We start from the raw sequence: 23,493 nt of genomic DNA on the forward strand, positions 1-23,493 counted from the left end.
ACCGATGGACTTCCGATCTGTCTTTACCTCGTTACCACCCCCTCGCTGTCGATCTACAACCCCTAACTCGCTTCTCCCCAAACACCCGAACCGTTATTTCGGAAATCGGTTCATTTCCGATCCATCGACCCACCCACTGAGCAAAATTCGCGATAGCAGACCGGACTAACGAGGAAAAGGGAAAAATGGACGCCAGGCGCGTGTCGCGGCATAGAAATACTCTCGCGACGCGTTAAAAACCCGGAACACGGGTCGGGTACGCGGCAGAGGAGCAACACCTCGCGTTTAACACCTCGCTAGGGTCGATACGCAACGGAGGGATCGGTGGAAAACCGTTAAACGACGTTTCGTATTCTCGGGGCGGAGACGCGCGTGACGACGCGGCCCTCGGCGTGTCCTCCGGCGCGTGAAACGCGATTTTATGGGCCGACTGCTTAAACAAAACCGACGCGCGCATTCTCCGACTAGGGTTACCATTTTCTCGATCCTCCGCGAGCGTGCAACCCTAGACCAAACACGCTGGCGAGTCGCGCCGCGGCCGTACAAGGTTCCCTTCTTCTGCTCTCCGCTCAGCTGCCAGGGTCGAACGGGTCGCGGGAGGCGTATAAAGGATCGAGCTGGAGTATACGCGCAAAGAGAGAGGACCGTGTGTCACCGTTTCGGCCCGGTGACGTTTCAGACACTGAGTCTTCTCGAGCGCGACTCGACTTTGACAAGGTTGTCGGATTCGCCGGCTCAGCAGAAGCGGGAAACCATAAATGATAATAAGGCGCGGCGAACGCGGAGGAGAGGAAGAGGGGGAAGAGGGTGGTGGAGGGTGGAAGAGGAAGCAGAGTTATCGAACGACGGACGGATGGACGGATGGATAGGTGGACGGAAGGTTGGATCGAGGGTGCGGAGACAGAGTGGAGGGAAAGGTAGGCATGGCAACCACCATCCATCTAACCATCCATCCATCCCCCTGGTAAGCCTCTGCACGCACCATCGAGTTTACCGTGTATCGAGTGTACGGGAAATCTGACACGGGCCCACGCTAAAAATACGCGGCCTGTTTATACGCGCGCGTGTACGCACCTATGCGCGCACGGTGAACCCGGACGCAGCGCGATTCCGCGATTCCCGCTGTTTTCCTCCTCTCCACCCGTTTCCTCTCTCCTCTCCTCTTCTCTACGCTCCGTTCCTTTCGTTTCGGTCGCGTCGAGGAACGCCCGTTAACGCCACGCGTCAACCGACTGCATCTTTACTGCCGCCGCGCTGCAACCCGGCCAACGCTTTACGAGACGAGCACGCTTATCCGCGTGGGTTATTCACCTCGACGAACCGCGACACGCTCGTCCACGGATCATCCACTCTCGCGAGATATCGAAGGCTCCTATTTTTCCGCGCGACACCCGCTTCGCGAGGATTAAAAATAATGCGCGCCGCCCCTGCCTCGGAGCGCCTCGCGAGCTGCTGCTCCGAGAGTCCCCACCGACCACGGGTTTCTCTTTCCTCTGCCACTCGGCCAATTTCCATGGAAAGCTAGCGCGACGAAGAGACGCCGTCGCCGCCGCTGTGGAAAAGCTTCGACTCGCGAAAGGAAACGCGATCGACGAATCGTGGTCGCCGGGAAAGCGAGGAAAACGGGACGCTGCCTAACACGGCGCCGAGAACGAAACTCCGGTGGAAACAATCGCGCGTCGATTGCGCGCTGGCAATAAACCGTGATTTACTCGCGCGTGTAAAGAACGGCCGAGGATTTATCGGCGAGTGATCCGGCGATTTCGAAATTGCTCGAAACGAAAGCTCGTCGCTGCGGATCGAGGATGAAACACGGGCGCGACGGGAACCATGGAATTTTTCTAGGGGAAAAGTCCGCGTATTCGACGCGACGAAAGAGAAACGGTTTCGGTTTTGAACTCGTCTGCTCGCGTGATAAAGTGGTAAGAAGGAACATGTTCTGGCTAGACAACGGAAAATCTAGAAAATCCCGTTCACTACTCGATAAATTTAAGATTTTATTTTAACCCCGTGCCCTACGATTTAAGTTCCCATGACGCGTGTCGTGATCAACAACGGAGTCGGTCACAGGTCGTGCCATTTAGTGCCATTTCGCGCGAACATGGCGAAGAATAACGAAAATAACCGAATAATCTAACTAATCGTTATAAATAATAAAATAACTAAATTAACTAAAATAACTAGATCGCGGAAGCACGTCTAAATTACCATTTTCCCATTTAACCCTTTGCACTCGGGAGGTGACTCTCAGTCACCGTTTAATCAGATTCTAAAGATCGACGTTAATTAATACATCAAATTTAAAATTACCTAACGATGTGTGCAATGTCGAAGAAAAATAATTCTATGTCTTAATTTGCATACGATTTCTCATTTACCATTTTAAAAATATCGTCCACTCTGTGACAGAAAGTCTTCGAATTACTATTTTTCTCTAACGAAGAAATGGTCGAGTGCAAAGGGTTAATCTAAATCACTAGTCTCCTCGACAAAGCAAACGCGCAGAAATCTTCCTGTGCCCGACGAGAACCTTCGAACCGATTCCTCCACTATCGGTCACGGACCGCTCTATCACCCGCCCCAAATTTTTCTTAGAACGATGAAAAAATTATAGGGATATAAGATAAATATCACTAACCAAGCTCTCGTTGAAAATCGCGATGTTCCGATAGGATGTGACACCTTGAGCGGCAAAATCGGTGACACGCCGAGCCATCTTATCCTAACGTGGCGAAGAACAACACGCAACTGAGCAGGAAAACATCTGCGAAAATTAACCGCGAGCCTGTTCGAGCCTGACAATGTTTACGTTGGATTCCGTCTACAAACCACGCCTCTTACCTGTGACGATCGTGTCTCGATCGACTTCCTTACCACTTGCCCCGCACTATCCTTTCCGTTGAAATTCTTATCAACAACTGAACGACTCGCGAGTCGAAGATGATGAGCGACGCGTTCGTCCTCAGGGTCTCTAATACCACTGCGTCCAATGCAACCGTGTCTCGAGGAAACTACATTGTACGTACACGGAGCCTTCGCGCGCAGTTCAGTCATTTAGTGTCTGAACAGTTTCTTATACGAGATCGATTTTCCTCGAGATTAACCAGTTGTGCTAGAAAGACGTGCCACGCACGTCGAGATATTTTTGTTCCAAAATCGCCAGCGACGTGTACACCACGTCGAGATGCTTTCGTTCCAAAATCGCCAGCGACGTGCCACGCACGTCGAGATGCTTTTGTTCCAAAATCGCCAGCGACGTGTACACCACGTCGAGATATTTTTGTTCCAAAATCGCCAGCGACGTGTACACCACGTCGAGATGCTTTCGTTCCAAAATCGCCAGCGACGTGTACACCACGTCGAGATATTTTTGTTCCAAAATCGCCAGCGACGTGCCACGCACGTCGAGATGCTTTCGTTCCAAAGTCGCCAGCGACGTGTACACCGCGTCGAGATATTTTTGTTCCAAAATCGCCAGCGACGTGCCACGCACGTCGAGATACTTTCGTTCCAAAATCGCCAGCGACGTGTACACCACGTCGAGATGCTTTCGTTCCAAAATCGCCAGCGACGTGCCACGCACGTCGAGATGCTTTCGTTCCAAAATCGCCAGCGACGTGCCACGCACGTCGAGATGCTTTCGTTCCAAAATCGCCAGCGACGTGCCACGCACGTCGAGATGCTTTCGTTCCAAAATCGCCAGCGACGTGCCACGCACGTCGAGATGCTTTCGTTCCAAAGTCGCCAGCGACGTGGACACCACGTCGATAGGCACTTATCGCAGAAATAAAAATAACGTGGGTTACACGTCGGCTAACAACCAGATTGTTCATTTCTCGAGCTACAGTTGCAGAGTGCACGGCGTTGCATAGCGTCATCGATATCTTGGAAATATTTCAGAAACGATACAGTATCTCGCGGCGCCAATGTGACACCTTACGCGTGTTATACTGTAGCGCACGGCACCGCAAGTGGTTAAAGACATTTTCCAACGAATATAAAATTACTAAGCAGAGGGTGTGGGGTGACACGCGCTTCCTGCTTTGCTGACTGAATAGAACGGTTAAAATAAAGGGAAAAATGTCCTAATTAAAGACATTTTCCAACGAATATAAAATTACTAAGCAGAGGTGACACGCGCTTCCTGCTTTGCTGACTGAATAGAACGGTTAAAATAAAGGGAAAAATGTCCTAATAGATGATGTCCTTTGCCTCGTGTCACTTGCTATGGGTCCGACACCAGAAATCTTAGACAGGTGACACGTGTGCTATTTGCTCCCTGATATATCATTGAACCTACCAGGCTCCAAGTTTTTAAATTTTTCATTAAAAATTTCGCATTCAACGTTGTCAATTGATCACTTGTCTCTGTAATCTGCACACTAGGATCTTAACACTAGGTCTACCGATCCAGTCGAAAAGACAGGTCTCGGAATTTTCCTTTTTGCAATTACTAACAACGTATACCTGCTTTTATAAAAATTAATCTCGACTCGTATTGCGACAGAATTGTAATTAATATGTTTACTTATCTTCATCGTGCCAGTAAAATCGTCTATACCCACTATGTTTAGATTACTCATTAAAGATCGGTAGCTGTAGTATTAACCCTTTGCACTCGGTGATTTTCTCGTTACAGAAAAATAGCAAAGTTGACGACATTTTCAAAAGAAATTGGGTACAAATTAACACGGAAAATTATTTTATTTTGATATTCGTTTAAATGGCGATTTAGGGTAGTCTCTCCAGTGCAAGGGGTTAAAATCGCGTGCCTCGAAGAGTTAAAAACCGATTTGGATTTATGCTATTCTGTTATGGGGTACAGTCGCAATATCAGACTAAATTCCTTTCAAAAATGAAACGCATACGATCAATTTATCCGAGACAAATCTCGAAAGCTCTCTGATACGTTAGGAAAAAGGGTAATCGTGACCTGAAAATGGCTACAATCGAAGATGGAAGAATTACGAAGATCCTAATCAACGTCGTCATGCCACAAACTAATTCCGAGACGACCAAGAAGAAGAAACTTCACGGATCTCGTTTGGTGATACATGTTCGCGATAAAATCGTAACTATGGAATTTAATTAGTTCTCCTTCAGACTGCTGCAACGAGCGTGTTACGCTTAAGCCAATCGTCAGATATACTTGCTCATTGTCGTCCACAGAGATTGCAGACAAAAACACGCACGCGAATAGACGATAGATGGATTATTCGTTTCCGACTTTCAGAAAATAACTGATAAAGAGATTATCAATTTCACTCGGAGAAGCTAATCCTTAATCGCCGATTCTATTTCGACCCGTAGGCTAATTCTCGTTTTACCTGCGAGTTAAAATTTGATCCCCGAGTTTTACGGCCGATATTACTCGACCAATCGATAACGAATCTCCATGAAATGCTCATTCGCGAGCAACACGACAGGTAGTCGACGGAGGAAGCTTCTGGCATACTAAGAGCTCGCCTCGAGCGTATGCCTCTCGAACCGCTTCACTCGGACGTTCGAGGATCGACTCGATCGTGATACCAAGACTCGTGGAAATAGCCCGGTCCCTTCTTCGATCGTGGTTTCACCGGTTATCGAGTACCCGAGTGCAATCGAGTGCTTTTTCCATCGGGTGATGATCTCCGAGAGAACCCTGGAAAATTCTGCGACTCGATCGATGAGTTGCGTTTAAGAGTCACGCGAAGGATGAATCGCGTGGAGGACAGGTGTTCGAACGGATAATGCGAACGGACCTTAACTCGAGCCGAGAAGAGGACTTTCGCCGTGTTTGCCAGTGACTAGGGAACCGGAAGGAGGATGCAAGAGGAAGGGCGACTTGTCGAGTGCGGTACGAAGGAACCGCGAGTGGAAAGTAGCGAGGCAAGCTAGCATGGCAGAAATTTTTGCATGTCGCTTCACGCATCGACGAGTCATCGCGCAATGAAAGAATTCTTTCCCCGTTTCTTCCGGTCGAGCGTCTCTCGTTCCTTGAAACACGCTTCGCGAGAATCAGCCCTGCCATTCCTCCGCGGCTGCCGACGAAATTTCGCCCCTGCGCCACTCGCGAGTCCGGATAAATGGCCTTTCTACCCGTTTCCTCCACCCAACGCCACTATGCTTCGCTATGGCGTAGTGTTTGAGGTGTTAAAAGAAAGAGAATTTTCGATTAGACGTAATCTTTCAGTGTAATCCCCTTGCGCGTGGTACACGTTTCTCTGTACATCTGGTATAGCAAAATATCAGGAGTCATCAGGAGTGAGATGACACGTTGCTGAGGATCTAGGGTCGGCAACTCGAAAGAATAAAGAAAATAAAGAAAAGAAAGGAAACGAAATAAACGAAGAAAATGAAGGAATCGACGAAGACAATGAAAAGGATGGAAATAAAATGGAGACACGTTGCACGAAGGATAAAGGGTACCTACGGTCACCAGTTTAAAAGAATAAAAACAAAATGAAGGAAACGAAAGGAGTAAAGCAAGCGAAGAAAATGAAGAGATGGTGAAAAATAATGAAAAGGAGAAAAATAAAACGGATAAATGGAGGGAAGAAAATAAAGAAAACGAAAAGGAGAGACATCGGATGCTAGGGAAAAAGCTAAAACAACCGGCTAAGGTCTCCTTCTATGGGAATAAAGCGCGTATTCGCGAAGCAGATGGCGGCCGAGGATCGACTACTCGGTGGCTGGATCTCGATATAAGGAAATGGTCGGAGCGTGGTTTTTCCACGGGGTTTTTCATTAACACCGCGAGCGGCATCTCGAAGCACTCTCTCTCTCTTTCTTGGCATTGTTGCGTATAGCTTACAGAAGCGGGTAGCGAGAAACGCGTTGGCTCCGAGCGTATAAGGATCGACGGGATTTCTAATTACGGAAAAGACGATCGATCGAGTCGTCCGAGAAGAAAGCCGACCGTTTCTTCTGCCCTAGAATTCGGTCTCCTTTGTCCTGGAATCCGCGCCGATATGACACCTGCGATTTATTTTCCAGCTGCGGCACACTCGCTCTATCTGCTCTCCTTTCACCCATATGCCGTGGACCTCGCGCATATACCGATTCCTTTACGCACCGTTTCGATTCCTAATGCCCCATGCATCGGCTGCAAGAATACACGCGAAATATCGAGTTTGATCCAACGCGTCGAAACGACATCGTTCCACTAGCAAAGTCACTGCTTCGAATTTTCACACCGTCGTTCGCTACCGATTCCATACCGATTCCATGCCGATTCCATGCCGATTTGCTACCAAGCTTGATACCAATTCGATACTGATCGATTTGCCATCGATTTGGTGTCAAATTGCTACCGATTTGATATCGATTTTTGACGTTTGATCGGTCGACGAGGCGTTTACCGAGCGATGCACACGAATCTCAGCCCAAGTGGGTGGTCGTTGCTAAACGCGAGCAACACGCGAGCACGACACGGATTCGACCAGCGATCGCGCTCTCGTTTAATCTGGAAAGCGTGATTCATTGTTCCATCGAGCCGTTAACTTATCGTTATCGCCTGCCTATCTTCTAATTGCCGAACAAGATCCGAGTCTATAACGATCGCCTGCGACCACGGCATCCGATTTTTTAATAACAGGTTACCATCGTATCCCGAACACTGCAACTTAATTCTGGACTGATTCTGTACCAACCCATCCGTGGAGAAATGTACGAATCTCATAAATCAGGAATACAAAGGGGAATCAACCATAACCGTGAAACGATGATGTCGGAAGTGCTAAGAGTCACAGGGTCGAGGACGCGATCTAATCGGGGTTAAATTAAGACAAATTTCCAAGTATCCGTGGACAAAAGGAGAGAAAATGGAACAACTCGCGTTTAGCTGCCCTACGCGTGGGCCACCCGATGTCATTATCGGACCATGACACCGCTCCCAATCGAGCTGAATCTGTTACCCCTCGAAGGGGGACGTATCGTATTTGCATATAAAGTCCTCCATGGCATCGTTACACGGCCCAAAATTTTTCGACGGGAATTTCATCGTCCGCAATATCGCAAACACCGCTCCTTTATCTTCATAATTGCGTATTACTAATTTTTTTACACTTTTTTAAACGGAATTTAGATTCGCACAACGCGTAATTCTCTAGCGAATATAACAGTATTCGATTTCTTGCTCTAAATCCAAAGATAAAAACGCTAGATTACACGCCGATCGACACCGTCGACTGGGAGCTTCCTGCGGTAACATGGTCAGTAATTCCGATAAAAATCTATAAAAAGAAACGGGGAAAAAATATACCTATCTCGAAATATCGAAGAATACGTATGCAAAGAACCGAAAAATTCCTACAAACCATAAGCCACAAAAAAATTACGAAAGATCGCTGTGTTTCCAGCGGTTCGCTCGGAATTAGTCCCATTCCCTAGCGATCCTAGTAACTTTCGTCACCCCGTAACTAGCTGCCTCCATCGACAGGCTTATCCAACGAGGGGAACGAAGAGGGGCAGAAAAATCAAGGACTCGTCGAGATGGAGGTGTAAACCATTCACCGGATATCTTTACGCGAAAAACTAGTTTTCCCTAGTGGACCGATCTATATTCCCTAGTCCTCGAACTAATTGATAGGGCGTAATAAAGCGATGCTCGGCGACGCAAATGGCGCGCGTTGAAATATCGCCGCTCGCTGATCGCGATTTAACGCGTTCGTCGCTTACGCGCGGCGCAAAGTCGCGCGCGGAAATTTATTCGCGAGCGGACGAGGAGGACGCGATGTTCCGTGACTGGTGATAATCTCGCGGGACGGTTTTTGCGCGCCGACCAGAGGCAAAGTGTTACGGTTGCGGCGCGTCCGCGGCTAAAAAGGTGATTGAACGCGATTGCTGTTCGATGAAACTGTTGTTACGGGGTAATGCCGTCAAATGCGTGTATTTATAGAACCGCAGAATGCAGAATGACTGCCTACATCGAAAACTGCATTCTAACCAACCTGCCCGCCGACGGCGACCCAGTTATGCATCGGCGTTCTCCAATTTCTACTTCCAGACCCGCGGCCATCCGTCTATCGACAAAATGGCGCATACCTAGGCCTGGGCGCCCATCCACTCGCCTTTTGAACCCATTTGCGGGCCAATCTCGAGATTTCCAGGGGAAACAGGTCTTCCGGTTTCGAGGTAATAGAGGCGAAGTATAGTACTGGTTCGATAATTTTTTCCGAAGAAACCGGAAAAATTATCGATGCAGTTTTTCTTGTCATCTATTCACACGTATTTTGAGAATATTTTCAATTTTTTTTAGTGAAAAGTAATGACAGTTAAGTAAATTATTGGAACGTAGGTCGACGCGAAGAGGGTCTTCCAGTTTGGAGGTAATAGAGGTGAAGTAGTACTGGTTCGATAATTTTTTCCGAAGAAACCGGAAAAATTATCGATGCAATTTTTCTTGTCATCTATTCACACGTATTTTGAGAATATTTTCAATTTTTTTTAGTGAAAAGTAATAACAGTTAAGTAAGTTATTGAAACATATGTCGACGCGAAGAGGGTCTATCGGCTTGGAAGTAATAGAGGCAAAGTAGTACTGGTTCGATAATTTTTTCCGGAGGAACCGACAAAGTTATCGATACAATTTTTCTTTTCATCTATTCACACGTATTTTGAGAATATTTTAAATTTTTTTTAGTGAAAAGTAATGACAGTTAAGTAAATTATTGGAACGTAGGTCGACGCGAAGAGGGTCTTCCAGTTTGGAGGTAATAGAGGCGAAGTAGTACAGGTTCGATAATTTTTTCCGAAGAAACCAGAAAAATTATCGATGCAGTTTTTCTTTTCATCTATTGACACGTATTTTGAGAATATTTTCAATTTTTTTTAGTGAAAAGTAATGACAGTTAAGTAAGTTATTGGAACATATGTTGACGCGAAGAGGGTCTTCCAGTTTGGAGGTAATAGAGGAGAAGTAGTACAGGTTCGATAATTTTTTCCGGAGGAACCGAAAAAGTTATCGATGCAGTTTTTCTTGTCATCTATTCACACGTATTTTGAGAATATTTTCAATTTTTTTTAGTGAAAAGTAATGACAGTTAAATAAGTTATTGGAACATATATCGACGCGAAGGGGGTCTTCCGGTTTAGAAGTAAGAGAAGAAATACTGGATCGGTATTTTTTTCCGCCAGTATCCAGCAGAGTTATCGATGCAATTTTTCTTGTCATCCATTGATACGTATTTATAGAGTATTCCAATTTTGTTTTAACAAAAAATAAGTACAGTTATAGTACTTGTTGGAACATATATCAACGCGACAGGGGTCCTTTGATTTAGAGGCGAGAGAGAAGCGCTGATTTGGCAATTTTTTCTGGAGGAACCGGAAGAGTTATCGACGCAATTTTTCTTATCCTCCATTGGTGCATATTTTGAGAAGACACCAATTTCTTTTTTAACCAAAAATAATAACAGTTACGTACAAGGTGATTTGGTAAACATGCCTGGCATGTTGACACGATTGTGGCTCTTCTGTTTACTCAAAAGTGACGAAGTAGGGAGCCATTCTGTTTAATATGGATGCAGTTATGGTTGGAATAAAAAAACACGAAAAATCTCCGGATTTAAAAAAATGGCGACACTTTGAAACTGAAAAGTCAATTTTCTGCCGTATCTCGCCACTTAAAAATTAGAAAAAATAAACAAATCACTATGGATTTCAATTGTTCTAGCTCCGAAGATAAAGGGACGTTTGCTGAAGATACTCTCCAAATCTGAAGTCAATCGATCAACCAGAAATCAAGTTTCTCTCTACAAGATCTTGGTACAAATATTTTATCAAACTTTGATCTATTTATCTCCCTTATATTATTTCTCACGTTTTATTTTCGGGGTAAAAAACGAAGAAAAACTTAAAAGAAAAGTGTAATAAGAAGAAATATGGTAAAATTGATTACACGCGTGTACACTGAAGAACAAATGGCATAATGAAGTGACCAAGGCGACAACACTGAACGCGGAATTTTAAACGAGAAGTTTCGAAATAGTCATTTAAGCCGTGGCAGGTACAGCGTTAATCACCGGTTCCCGGCCAAAAAGTTTGGAACGGCCACGTTACCGTAATTCAAACTGGAGAATTCGAACCGACCATACTCGATTACGCGGCGCGGGACCAAGCGATCCGTAAAAAGGCTCGCAGAGGATGTCGCAGTTCACGAGGTGGCATCCGAGAAATTTAGATCGCTTTAAATTACGAATCGCGACTGACGAGATTCGCGACGTTAATTTGTGGCGACCCAAATTTTTTCTTCCACCAGAAAGAGAGAGAGAGAGAGAGAGAGAGACTCGTTTCGCGGATGCGAGGAAAACGCGATCTGTACTCGCGGTTGCTCTCCGTTCAGGGATTTGCCGATTTGGATTTAGGCTGACACCTGACGGATTTGAAAAATTTATCTTTTCTTTTTATTTTCTTATAGTCGAAAGTATCTAGAATATTACGTCAAAGCGATATTTCAAAATTCGTACATTTGGGTAAGCTGTGCCACGTGGAAAGCTATCTCGAAACTCCTACGAGTTGCCTGAAATCTGCATCTTTCAAAATGGCCGTCAGGAAACCTTCGCAACCATACATCCGATTTGCTTCAAATTTTGCAGAGATATTCTGCATAGAATGTTCTACATTACAGTACCGGAATGTTTTTAATATGTTAATTATTTAATGTTTCATACGCGTTGAAAGTCGTTCCGTTTAGATAAACACGATCACGTGCTCTTCAACCTGTAACGATTTCTACGATAATTAAAATTTTGAAAAACCCCTAGGCTACCTTTTAGAAGATAGTATCCAGCTTACGAATCGATCAAATTTTGTCATTTTAGACGTCCCGATCCCTAGATAATTGCGACGCGACCGATCAATGCTCCATCAGCAGGGGTTTCGGGAACAGCGAATAACCGCGCCATTTTGTACGCGATTCTTGCTTTCAAAAAATTGCGAAACGAAGCTGAAACCTATACGTATATTCACCGATAACGATCACAATTTTCGTCTAATAATTACCCATACAAAAAAATATAAAGTTCCACGCATTTCCCAGCACCCGCATCAGGCTACCCAGTGTGCACCATCGACAACCTGGGAACCATCTATTTATTCGGATAATTCCGCGATTTATTTAGATAATTCTGCATCTCATCGCTTTGTCATTTTAGTTAGGACTCACTCGAGCGGAAATCACGATAAAATGGCGAACGAGTGCTCGTGCGCGATGCTCGCCGTGCAACGGGAACCATCATCAAACGAATGCAAAGAACCTCGCGAGCTACGGGTGTTTCGAAAGCTTCACCAGGGTGAACCAGAAGAGCAACGGGTACAGCAACAACGGGCACTCGTTGGCTGGTTTTTTGGCGGAACGAAATGCCAGCTGCCGCCGATTTTATGGGACATTTATGACGGAATCATGTTAATGCGTTCACCGCCAGTGCCACGAACGGATTACCTTGTTAGCTCGGTTAGACCTGTTACTCGAATCGAATTCGTAGTGGTTATCATGCCGTTTAACACGGAAATTGCCGGACTCCAAATGGCATTTTTTAAATTTTTAATCAAAAAATTCCGCACTCGACTTTGTGACTACGAATTTGCCTTTGCGCATGCGGTTTTCCTTTTCTCTATTTGGATACAAATAATTTACGGCTCACTGTAACGAAATCGAAAAAAAAAAAGCGAGCACGATTACGCATACTCGCTTTCCTTCTCGAAGAGAAAACAACGATATCGATTTGTCGAGAAGAGCCGCGTATTTTTGAAAACTGGAAAAACGAAAGGTCGCTTTCGACTCCTGCAACCGGTTAAAAACGTGTCGCAAGAAATAAACGATGACGAGTATACTCGTCAAACGCAGAATACGCGTGGCTGTTGTAATACGGAATAAAATTGTAACAAAACGACTGTTTTATTTTTTAATTTTATTACTGCGAGGGCTTTTTGGCAACTGCCTTGAGATAATGAACGCGTGAACGACAGATTTGTCCGATTCTACCCACGTAATATAAAATATCGCCATTTTCTAGCGAGAAACAGGCAACTTGTTAACGATTTCAGTTAAACGCGAAACGGGGACGATTTTCGGGAAGATAATTTCGAATGCTCGGGACGGAGATAATCGCAGCGCGGTGACGCGCATGCGCGGCTTCTCTCGAATTTGTAATTCCAATTAAACGCTCGCGCCAGACCCGCGAACTTTTTTCTCCGGACGAGCAGCGTTTAACCGGGAAAATTAATTGCACCGATGCACCGGATGCGGCTGATATAGCGACGATTCGCGTTAAACCTACCACGGTGAAATGACCAGTAAAGAAAAAGCTAGATCCTAACAAAGATGGATTAACTGGAGACACCGAGATATCGATTGCTCGAAAGAAAAATCACAAAGACCAAAATGACAAAGCAGAGCGTTAAAGGAGGGCCATTTTTGGCATCGCCTGAAAATGAAAAATTCCTTCGGGATTTTTAAGAGCATCCTTCAAGGAACAAAAAATTCCTGTATCACTTTTCCCAGAAACGACGGGAAAGTTGTCAAAAATGAGTCGAAGTACGTAAAAATGAGATTCTGATCAAATACAGGGTGTCCTCCCAAAAATGATAGTACAACCGAGGAGGGGATGATTCTACGTGAAAAAACAAATCGAAAATAAAGAATAAAATTTTTTGATTCGAAGCTTCGTTGTCGAGAAAATCGACTTCGAATATCCGCCGAATACGCTGATATACCGATGGGTCATCCGCCATAGTTGAGGTTAAGTACACGCGTACTCAGTGAATATTCAAAGTAGATTTTCTCGAAAACGAAGCTTCGAATCAAAAAATTTTATTCTTTATTTTCGATTCGTTTTTTCACGTAGAATCACCATCTCCTTGGTTGTACCACCGATATTGGGGCACCCTATTTCCACAAATTTCGACCAATTTCTAACAATTTTCCCATCGTTTCTCGGCAAAGTGGCACAAGAAATTTTTGTTCCTTGAAAGACACTCTTTAAAGTCCCGAAGGAATTTTTCAAAAATAATCCCTTTTTAACATTCTCCTTTCATGAATAGTCATTCAGGCCACGGTAAGCTCAGCGCAAAGTCACTATGGCCGACTGTCCCGCGCTTTTTGTTCTTCCTTTGAGTAACCCAAATAAACGTCATTTTTTTCACGCCACCGGCCCACCAAAATAGTATCGGTGACGGTCTTGATCCGCGAACGACGATCGCGCCAATCATTGTTCGATGGTATTTAGGAGACCGCCTATTTTCAGCCTACTATTTTTGTTTTAAATGGCTTTTGCGACGAACCCCTTGCCAGCACACGCGAATCCCGATGCATCACCGAACAGTCACGCGACTATTACACCTGACCCTTCGAGATTTTCCTAATCCAGCCGCGTTTCCAACACACGCATCGATATTTCCAGGAATTCCAAGTATCACACGGTTCATTCGTCGATACTTAACCTACCATGACCGATTTCGAGCACAACCAGTTAAATTATCGACATTATCAAATGCAGAAATTAATGACAAGAACATTTGGAATTTACGACGTGGCGTTAGAAATTATCCCAAAAAATTTGGAAAAATTCTAGAGGCGTTATTAATCGCTCTCTCCTATCTATACACACGCACACGCACGCGTTTCGCCTAAACGATACATCGTACCGTCGATTATGCCAGCCACTTCTGCGAACTCGATCGAAATTATCGGCCATTTTCGGGCGTCGTTTCCTTCCATTCGCGTCGCATGGAAATGTCATTTCCAGGGGGATCGTGAGTGCACGCTGCCTATAGGGGCGAAGTTAATTAAGATCGCGATCGGGCGAATTTTCTGTGCAACCTGCGTTTAATTAACTGCCGCGAACCGGCTCCGCATTTTCGAATAATTCCCCGGCTGAAATTACGAATAATTGCCGGGTACGTGGCTCGTAGGCTTATTTGCCTACGGGTTTTCGGTCTACAGCCGTGTGCGCGGGCAACGGTATTGTTCCTGCTATTGTTGAAAAGCCGGCCTGCAACATCGCGAGCGATCCGATCGGACCGGAGGTACGCGAGGTCGATGGAAAAATCGTCTGGAATCCGATGACGTTGGACCTATGGAAAAGGTAACGGCCGATATCCCTACGAGAGCTACTCCCACTTTTCCTTATCGAATGCGCGCCACCACGCGGCCGCTGTGCGAAACGCGAGATAAACGGATGCGACGACTTTTCTAATTTAACGAGTTACGACTTTGTGACTCGCGCGCGATAGAGCAGCGAACTTTTCGATTGTAGTTCCCAATTGAAAAGTTGTCCCACCAAAAGTTTCGAGTCCGACGACTTCCATCCCAAGAATTACATTCCATTTACGAATTCTCAACCGATTTATCGCCGATTTCCCGTACTTTTTTCATGGAATGACGCGACTTTGGTCTTGACTTTGTTTTCAGCTACGATTTCCATTCGAAATGCGTAGGTATAGTATTCGTGTGTGGGGAATATGCATCGCGCTATTTTTCTTGGTCGAGCAACTTGGAAATTTAAATTATTACTTTATGCGAATTTATTCGCTATGGATAATTGCGAGATTTTAAATACTTTCTTTAGCCGCGGGTGGAAGAGAAACTTGGAATATTCGCGCGAGTATAATTGGATCCTAGGATATGTTGTAACACACGGGCTTTTACGAGCAACGAAGGAGAAAAATGTAATATCCGAGAAACGCTTCTGTAATATTTTCCGTCGGATATTCAATATCAGGAAAATATTCCAGAGACAGGAATATTTTTCCGATATTCATTTCCTTTGCTTCGAACCTACTCGCGAAACGTCGAAAATTATATTTCATCTTGCACTGTATTCACTAGCGCCACCATGGTTCGTATCTCCAATAAACGTACTGCGTATATCGTGCATATGGGTTGATTTTCTAATTTCACCGATATAATCTTGGAATTTTATTACTAAACGTACCCACGTATATCGTTTTAAATATTCCGATTATCCGAATACTTTCGCGCATGCGTACAGCGTCTGAAAGGCTGGGCGAGAAAATGGCGGCGAGGAATTGGGGTAAGCGTGGCGGCAGGGAAGGGAAAGTGGCGAGAAACGAAACAGAGAATCCAAATACGCGGAGAAAGGGTTGGAAACGCGTGGACATTCCGGGATCATTTTCCCATGCACGTGCGCATGAGCACGTCCGAGTCGCTGGCCGCTGTCGCGATTGCGCAAAAATCATTTGCATGACAATGGGGTAGGCCGCCGCGTGCCGGATAGTTTAGCTCGCCGGCCGAAAAACGCGCCCCGGCGCTGCGAACGCTGTGGGAAATCGAGCAGGCTGGAGGAAACGCGCGAAAACCCGCCCCTTCCACTCACTGGGTCCCGCAGCCATTGCGTACCGTGACGAAAATTCCGTCCGCGAGCTTTTCCGATCGAGCTCTGTTTCATTTCCCCGTAACGCGACTGTAACGCAGGAATTTCTTAGAAAGTTCGTTACTGCCGATTCGTTGATGTCTGCGCCGATGGGAGATGAACTTGGGAACGGAGTAGCTTCGTGCTCTAAATTACTTAAAAAAAAGTAAGCAACGAATCCACTTAGAAATCAACATTCGGTAAATTATCCGTGACTCGGCAGCAAATACTAGTTAATGTAACGCGTGCAGAAACGCAAAGCGCGGCGAATTTGTGTATACATAGTAATAACGATACTCTGCTGTTGCATGAATATTTTATGGTAATACGCGTTTATCCTGATATACGTTTCGAATGGGTTCGGGGAAAAAAGTTTTAGCCAAGTGCACACTCATTTGTATACTTTTACTGGGTAAAGTGTGTTAGTAGGCGTTTGCATGAATTAATAGTCGTGTTATACGCCTTGGTAAGACCATGCTAATAAGTACGTAATTATACGAAAGTTGGTAAATATAAATCACTTTTTTTCGCGAAACGTGTTCGAGCAGGTACATACAAAGGAATAAACACCGAGCGTTATTTAATTACGTAACATTAACGCAGCGCGTGCTGATACGATATTTGCATACCCTCGTTCACTAGAACGCGTATTTGCTGCAGTTTACAGGTTGCATCCACGCCGACCGTAACGCGTAAAAATCTGCCGCAACCCGGTTAAGCGAATTTCTTGGAACGGTGTGGATAACCCTTTAAACGCACGCCGCGCTTGGTATCGATGATAAACGCGAAATCAAATTATACACGTATACATGTAACCACCTGGTGGACCTCTTCGACAGTGTCTGTGCAACGGCGTCGTTAAACCGAACGATCCAGCGGCCACCGACTAAATGCCACGCATTAATTTCTTTTCCGACGCGAGACCGTCCTTCGCGCGATATGTAAACAAAGGTAAGAGCGTACGCTCGAGCACGAGGTCGCGATAGTTTTTCGTTAGAACAAAAACCGCTAACACGTACGAGTATCGTTTATATCGCTTCCATGTATTGCTGACGAAACGTCGAGATCCTCGCGCCGAGGATACGCGTTCGTTAATTCGCTTTTCGGAAAAATAAACAAGGACGGACGAGTAGCGTTCGAGAGCGAGTAAGAAAGAGCGAGCGGCGCGCGACGCTTCGAAAAGCAGGTTCATGCCTGCACAACTACGAGAAACAGCGAGAAAAATGCGAATTAAAATTAACCGCGTCTCTTTATACCGGTAATCAAAATTCCGATCTACGTTCATGTTTATTGTCCGTTGGTCGAAAGAGACTATGTATATTTTCCATTTTGGCCAATGATAATTACGAATACGCGAATAATTTGGCAAGGAGGTTATGTCGTTCGTGGACCCCACGCGTAATCGAACACGGAACGAATCTGCGACACCATACCCATGATCCCTTGCGACAACCTGATACGAGTATTAACCATCCGGGAGCACGTTAATTGCCCGCACAGTTTCGATAACGGCACTCGATTATTTCGTAACTTTCCCCACTGTGATCGTTACCGACAGTGATCATCTTAGATGCTTGATCGAGATTACCGAGAAAGTATACACAATATCGCGTACTGCGAAACGCTGCGCCACGGAACGTCTTCGAAAGAGACAACGAATTGCAACGATGTGGCGGGAAGTATCCGGGCGAAGAAGAACTATTTCGAAGGGATTATATCGAATTCGACGCTTGGGGCGGGCCACTTAATTCCCTTTAGTCACAGGGAAACGAACAGAGAGGGTGGCGACGTGGCCAACAGTCGAACAGGTCAAACTCGATTCGTTGGGGATCGAAGTGCAGGTAGTCGACATATTCGTTCCTTTTTCACGGCTTGACAGCGCCGCACGTGAACGAGGAATCTCGAGGCCGGATGATTTCGTTGAAGCTACGAAAATCTTTGCGAAATTTCTTCGCCAACGATGTTATCGAAGCGTTGCGTCGATTCGATCGCGAGAGGCTTTGCTTTCAGGAAATCGCTGGCCTTCGACGGTCGCGAGTTTTCGAGCATCTCGAATGGGAGAATTTGAGCGTTGCTATTGGCCGATATTCAAAAACGGTTGACATTACCGCGAGAAGCGGTTCCGAGACTTTGTTCTTTTCAAACATGGATTACGCGATTGGCGAAGCCGGCTGCTCGTCGTTGTTCTAACAATATATCACGGATAATGCGTTGCGTACGATGCTGATACGAAAGAATAGAATTCGCGAAAGATAACCGCATCGAATATCGTTCTACGTGGAAGGACCTCGAGCGCCTTTGGAGGTTACATTTCCAACGTAACGCTCTCTGACTCGCAGGAAACCGAGCAGGATGTTGATAGAATAAATTAGTTACTCACCATTCGATGAACGCCCACGTTTTCGCACAAGGTACACCTTTCTCGAGCAATGCAACTAAACTCGCGACGAATAAAAGGATAACCGAATAATTTCAATACGACGGGGACGAACACAACACACTCACAAGTCACAAAACAGACTGAAGCTCACTGGCCGGGCACCTCTCTTCGACGTTGCTACGAGACCAACCGAAACGACTCTCCTGCCCTCTGCCGGTAACGTCGGAACTTCTCGGCTCGCTACTTCAGCGCGCCAAATTTCAAATCTACTTTTTCGTTCCGTGTTCTCGTACAACGAAATAACGTTGGAAAAAATTAACGATACGGCAATTGCTCGGCTCGGTGAATAATTACACGAATCGTACGAAGGTTATGAACATAAATTACTCTCAATGTACGATTTATTATGTCACACTTAAATAACGTTCGATATATCGACGTAGTACCACAAATATTTATAAGATTTACAAGCTTTACAATCTTTGGTTGCGATTTTATACGCAAATGTAATTAAATTATAAAATAAATATATATTCTTTATTCACGTATACGTATAATTGTACAATTTAACGTTATTGCCCAAAATATGCTATATCTAGCAGGAACAATAGATCTCCACTGAAAATTCATACGTTTTGGAACAGACCGAGATCTCGAGCGCAAGAAATTTTTACTCGACGAAAGAGGAAGAGGAAATTCAAAGTACAGGTACTTTCGAATAAACCAATCGAGCGAGGAGCCTCCACGACGCGAATACGTACTCTCGAAGACTTTACCCGTCTACTGTATGGCACTATTTAACCGTGTCGTGAATATCGCTCTCTACCTTCTACCAAAGTGGAATGTTTACGAAAAAATATAATGCAATAACCAGGTGTCGTGTAAACTCTGACTGTATGTACTACAAAACACAGATCTGTTCAACATTATTTGAAGATAAACACGCGACACGATTTGCCAAATATCGAAGATTGCTATAGACAGTTTGAGCAATGACGTTGAATTATCCACCCCTTATATCCCCGTTCTCTTCCACGAAATTTTCACGAAATTGCAATTGTTACTTCAACACGTGCCACACGGTGACCAGTTTCCTGGGATTTTGGAGTACAGAGAACCAGTGCAGCCTTTCCGTCGCCCCCCTGACACCCTTTCCAAGCGCGACTTTACCTATGAAAACGTCTTTAGACTTCTGAACCGACGTCACCGAATCCTCGCTGTCGCTGGGATGCTCAGTGTTATTCGTAGCAACGTCGACGGGTACAGCCTGGAACGATTTTGAATCGTAATAATCGTAATAAAATGGCGGATACTCGTGAAAATCAATCGCATACTCTGTTGCACAGCACCACGAGATATTGCACTATGTCTAATTGATTGTACGATACGTCGAAGGTGAGAGTTTCGTTAAACTCGGACTGCGAGTTGGCAGCGACGAGTCTGGTCTTTTTCTTCTTCATTCGCTGACCCGTCCTCCCATTCAGCATCAATATCTTGACATAAAAACCTGGAAACGACGAACAATGCGTAGAGTTTGCGACGTGCGCGAGAGAAACAACGAGGATGAGTGCAAGATACGTGTGACGCTTACAAAAGTTGCTTAAACTCGACACCGTTGGTGTAAACTTGACGTCACGTACTTTCATTACGTTTATAGTCAGTCTCTGCGCTGTAGGTAAATAGCTTATACCTAATAAAACGTTGCCAAACTCCTGTAAAGAAAGATTTCGATTATTTCCTGCTTTTCTGTAACACAAAAGGGGTCTATAGCGAAGAGTCCGCAACGTTACCAGATTCGAGGGTTTCATTTTGAAATTGAACATGTGAATTTCCGGGCTCTGTAGAACGTGCTTCACTTCCTTCAGCGTCACCTTGAAGCTGCACAGCTCGGTGTCATTAGCATGTCTATCGTGATCGTGAGCAGCGAAGTCGAGAATCCATTCCTGCAGAAAAGGACAAACGGGCTAGGTAAACGTTTCAAAGAAGCAAATGCGTCACTGCCTTTGTCACGGCGAACGCATTGTCCGTTTGACTCGGAGGCATATTTTCGCTGTGAATAAAATTTCGAATCGAACCCGACACCGTTCCGAGTTCCTACACGAATATAAGCTACGTTTCCTCGGACAGGTTTCGCGATAGATGCGTTTCGCGAGTGACGTGTTCGGTAGCCTTGAGTTAAATACGACGTCGGAATACGCGAGGTGCTGATAAAAAGCTATCTACCTTAACTTCGTGCGGTTTCACGTTGGCAACCACGAACGTCTCCTTGAAAATGGGGCTGGCGGTGTGTCTGATGCCCCTGGTCCGGAAGCTGTGCAACTTTCGACGCTTCCTGGTGCTCCAGGATTGCTTGGTGATGGCCAGAGACACGTACGGCTCCAGGGTGCAGTTGTACTGTTTCGGCGGGAGACCGGATAACGCCTGCGCAGCATTGAACTTTTAAACTTACGTGGAAAGGTACGAATATAGTAATGGCTAATTAGGCAACCACGCGCGTTCGTTTCGCTAGGACAGTTGAACCACGTGTTCATCGCGTGTTCGTCGTCCACTGTAAACGCTATGAAAGACGACGATACACTGTAAAAGAGACTCGTTATTGGTCCTTCCTCGGGAATCGAGCATACACACCGCAGAGGATGAAAAGCCAGCGTGAAAACGCGGAGGCGGTACCCTATCGGAGAGAAACGAACAAACTCGTGGATTCCTCAGAGATTCATAACCCGATTTGCATGCCGTGGATAAAGCAGAGAGAAAGGAGAATCGGATGAAAGGTAAACGTTCGATACCTCGACACCGATAACGAGCTTGCCGGTAATGGTCTCGTCGCAGGGCGGCAGGTACTGCAAGCTTATCGTCAATTCCGTCGGGAATTCCTTTTGTTTCTTCTCCGTCTTCTGCTTATCTTTTTGCACCAGGTTCTGCAACGTAACGCCAGCGAATGAATTAACCCGGGAGCGGGATCTGTCGTAATTAAAATGAAATTTAGCTCGGCTAACGGGGCTCACCAGGGTGGACGAGGCATCGGCGCAAGCGAACTGAGCGTTGCTGGAATTCCAGGAATTCCCTTCGGTCGGGCTGGCGTTCTCGTTGATCGTACCTGTACAATATTTATCAGCACGGTGAAACGCGAGTCTCGTTTAACGATCGGGATCGACAAGCGCGACGGAAGGAACGCGAACGAGCCGCGGAATTGTGTACGGTACCATTGCTGCTGCCTTCGTAGAGGCTGCCCAATCTCCATGACCTGTAGCTGACATCGTTCAATTTCACGTTTTCGTTCTGCTTGCTCTTGACACGCAACGGCACACTTTTTGCTTCTCTCTCTGCAAGCAATTATTCTTGGCTCTGATTATGCAATTTGTAAACAGCCGCGATGGCTGAGCGCTAATTACGTATACACTTGGGTTAACGCATACGTATCGAGCCGAGTCCTAATTTCTGCAGCGCCGCGATGACGAAACGTCTGCGATTCGAAGCTTTTAACGAGATCAAGATACACGAGCGGAGAACAAGCTCGCTGGTCTACCAGCTAACCAATTCGATGGCGGAATTGAATGCGACCGCGATTAAGCGTCGAATCGTAGATCACGCGACGCTTCCGAGTATGGAAGGAAAATTTGTAATCGGCAAGTACGCCTAATCGTGGACGAGACGACGATGACGACGACAACGCCTCGTCGTGGAAGAAGAGCGCCTCTATGTGAAAAGGAGACTCTTTTGCGCAAGATGGTTGGGCGTTTTCATAGCGGTGCTATCGGAAAGCTGTGTGCAGTTAGTTTGCAGGATGACATACCTAATTACGCAACATCGCGGTGGAAACGAAGGAAACGTCGTCTGCATGTGTGTATAAATATAACTGTGCGAACAATGGCGTAATGTATCAGCCGCGTATACACACGATTCACGATGCAGGAATTTAAGCTTCCTTCCTTTCAGAGAAATACCATGCTGCTGGTTGCATAAATCTGGCGTTTCGGGTAAAGAAATGGCGACGGACCCGAAACGAAGCGGACCGTGATGGAAAAGAGGGAAGGAAAAAGAAACGGAAGAGAGGGAAACGAAGGAAGCCCGGACGCGGAATGGAGCCGCCTTTCGCGACTAATTCGCGCGCTCTTGTCATTTCAGTTTTTACGTAAACGCGTGTGAAGAATCTCCGCTCCACATAGTAATTGAAACGCGTCGAGCACCGTTCCGCGAGTGGACAAACGCGAGCATCCGGTAAACCGAGCGATCGTCGAGGTATTAGCGAGCACGGCAGCCTGAAAGGGCCTTTGGTTGGAAAGGTATCAAAAGCGAGCCGTACGCGCGATTATTTTTCCCGGCACGCGTTTCGTGTACAAGCACGTGTGCACGGAAGCAGAGCTCGCAAACGTGTCGGGAAAATTAAATATTACTAGCTCGGCTTAGCTGCCAGACGCCTCCGCGTTTAATCAACACAAAGCACTCGCGCGAATTGCCTTACACAAGTTCAAATAGCTAATAAACCAGGCACATTGCCGTGCCGCGCAATGCCATCGTTTCATAAACCCTGAATAATCCGCTCGGTTAAACGAACCATCTTCCAGATGGTCCACGGACGATGCAGCTCGCTAAAATTCCAAACGCGAGAATCGAGCCTCGATTTGAAATTGCTCGTTAGAGGCCAGGATAATTGCCTCGCGCCACTCGGCCGATTTTCATTAGAGAAAACGCCTTGAATACGAATCGCTCGCTAAAAAGTGCCAATGACGGTGATAATTGCTACGCCGTGTCTCTCGGCAT

The 23,493-nt window shown here is 45.8% G+C and overlaps 2 protein-coding genes across 3 annotated transcripts in view; both read right to left on the minus strand.

Annotated features, from left to right (window-relative positions):
• The window catches only part of Wdr62 (WD repeat domain 62), a 91,315-nt gene extending 72,461 nt beyond the window's left edge, over nt 1-18,854 (minus strand). Inside the window, 1 exon segment of the mRNA XM_017899151.1 lies at nt 18,733-18,854. The gene's annotated coding sequence lies outside the window, so the exon portion shown is untranslated.
• Nucleotides 18,855-19,224: 370 nt separating this feature from the next.
• Nucleotides 19,225-23,493, minus strand: part of Syt20 (synaptotagmin 20) — a 6,208-nt gene continuing 1,939 nt past the window's right edge. For both annotated transcript variants that reach the window (XM_017899190.1, XM_017899189.1), the window contains exons 3-10: nt 21,936-22,055; nt 21,738-21,829; nt 21,519-21,650; nt 20,956-21,153; nt 20,523-20,675; nt 20,324-20,444; nt 20,067-20,239; nt 19,225-19,999 (exon numbers count right to left, since the gene is read on the minus strand). In XM_017899190.1, coding sequence (XP_017754679.1) covers nt 19,793-19,999; nt 20,067-20,239; nt 20,324-20,444; nt 20,523-20,675; nt 20,956-21,153; nt 21,519-21,650; nt 21,738-21,829; nt 21,936-22,055 — 1,196 coding nt within the window. In that variant the 3' untranslated portion in view covers nt 19,225-19,792. The remainder of the gene's footprint in view (nt 20,000-20,066; nt 20,240-20,323; nt 20,445-20,522; nt 20,676-20,955; nt 21,154-21,518; nt 21,651-21,737; nt 21,830-21,935; nt 22,056-23,493) is intronic.

Source organism: Eufriesea mexicana, unplaced genomic scaffold (genome assembly GCF_001483705.2).
Source record: "Eufriesea mexicana isolate 0111107269 unplaced genomic scaffold, ASM148370v2 scaffold793, whole genome shotgun sequence".
NCBI classification, from domain to species: Eukaryota; Metazoa; Arthropoda; class Insecta; order Hymenoptera; family Apidae; genus Eufriesea; species Eufriesea mexicana.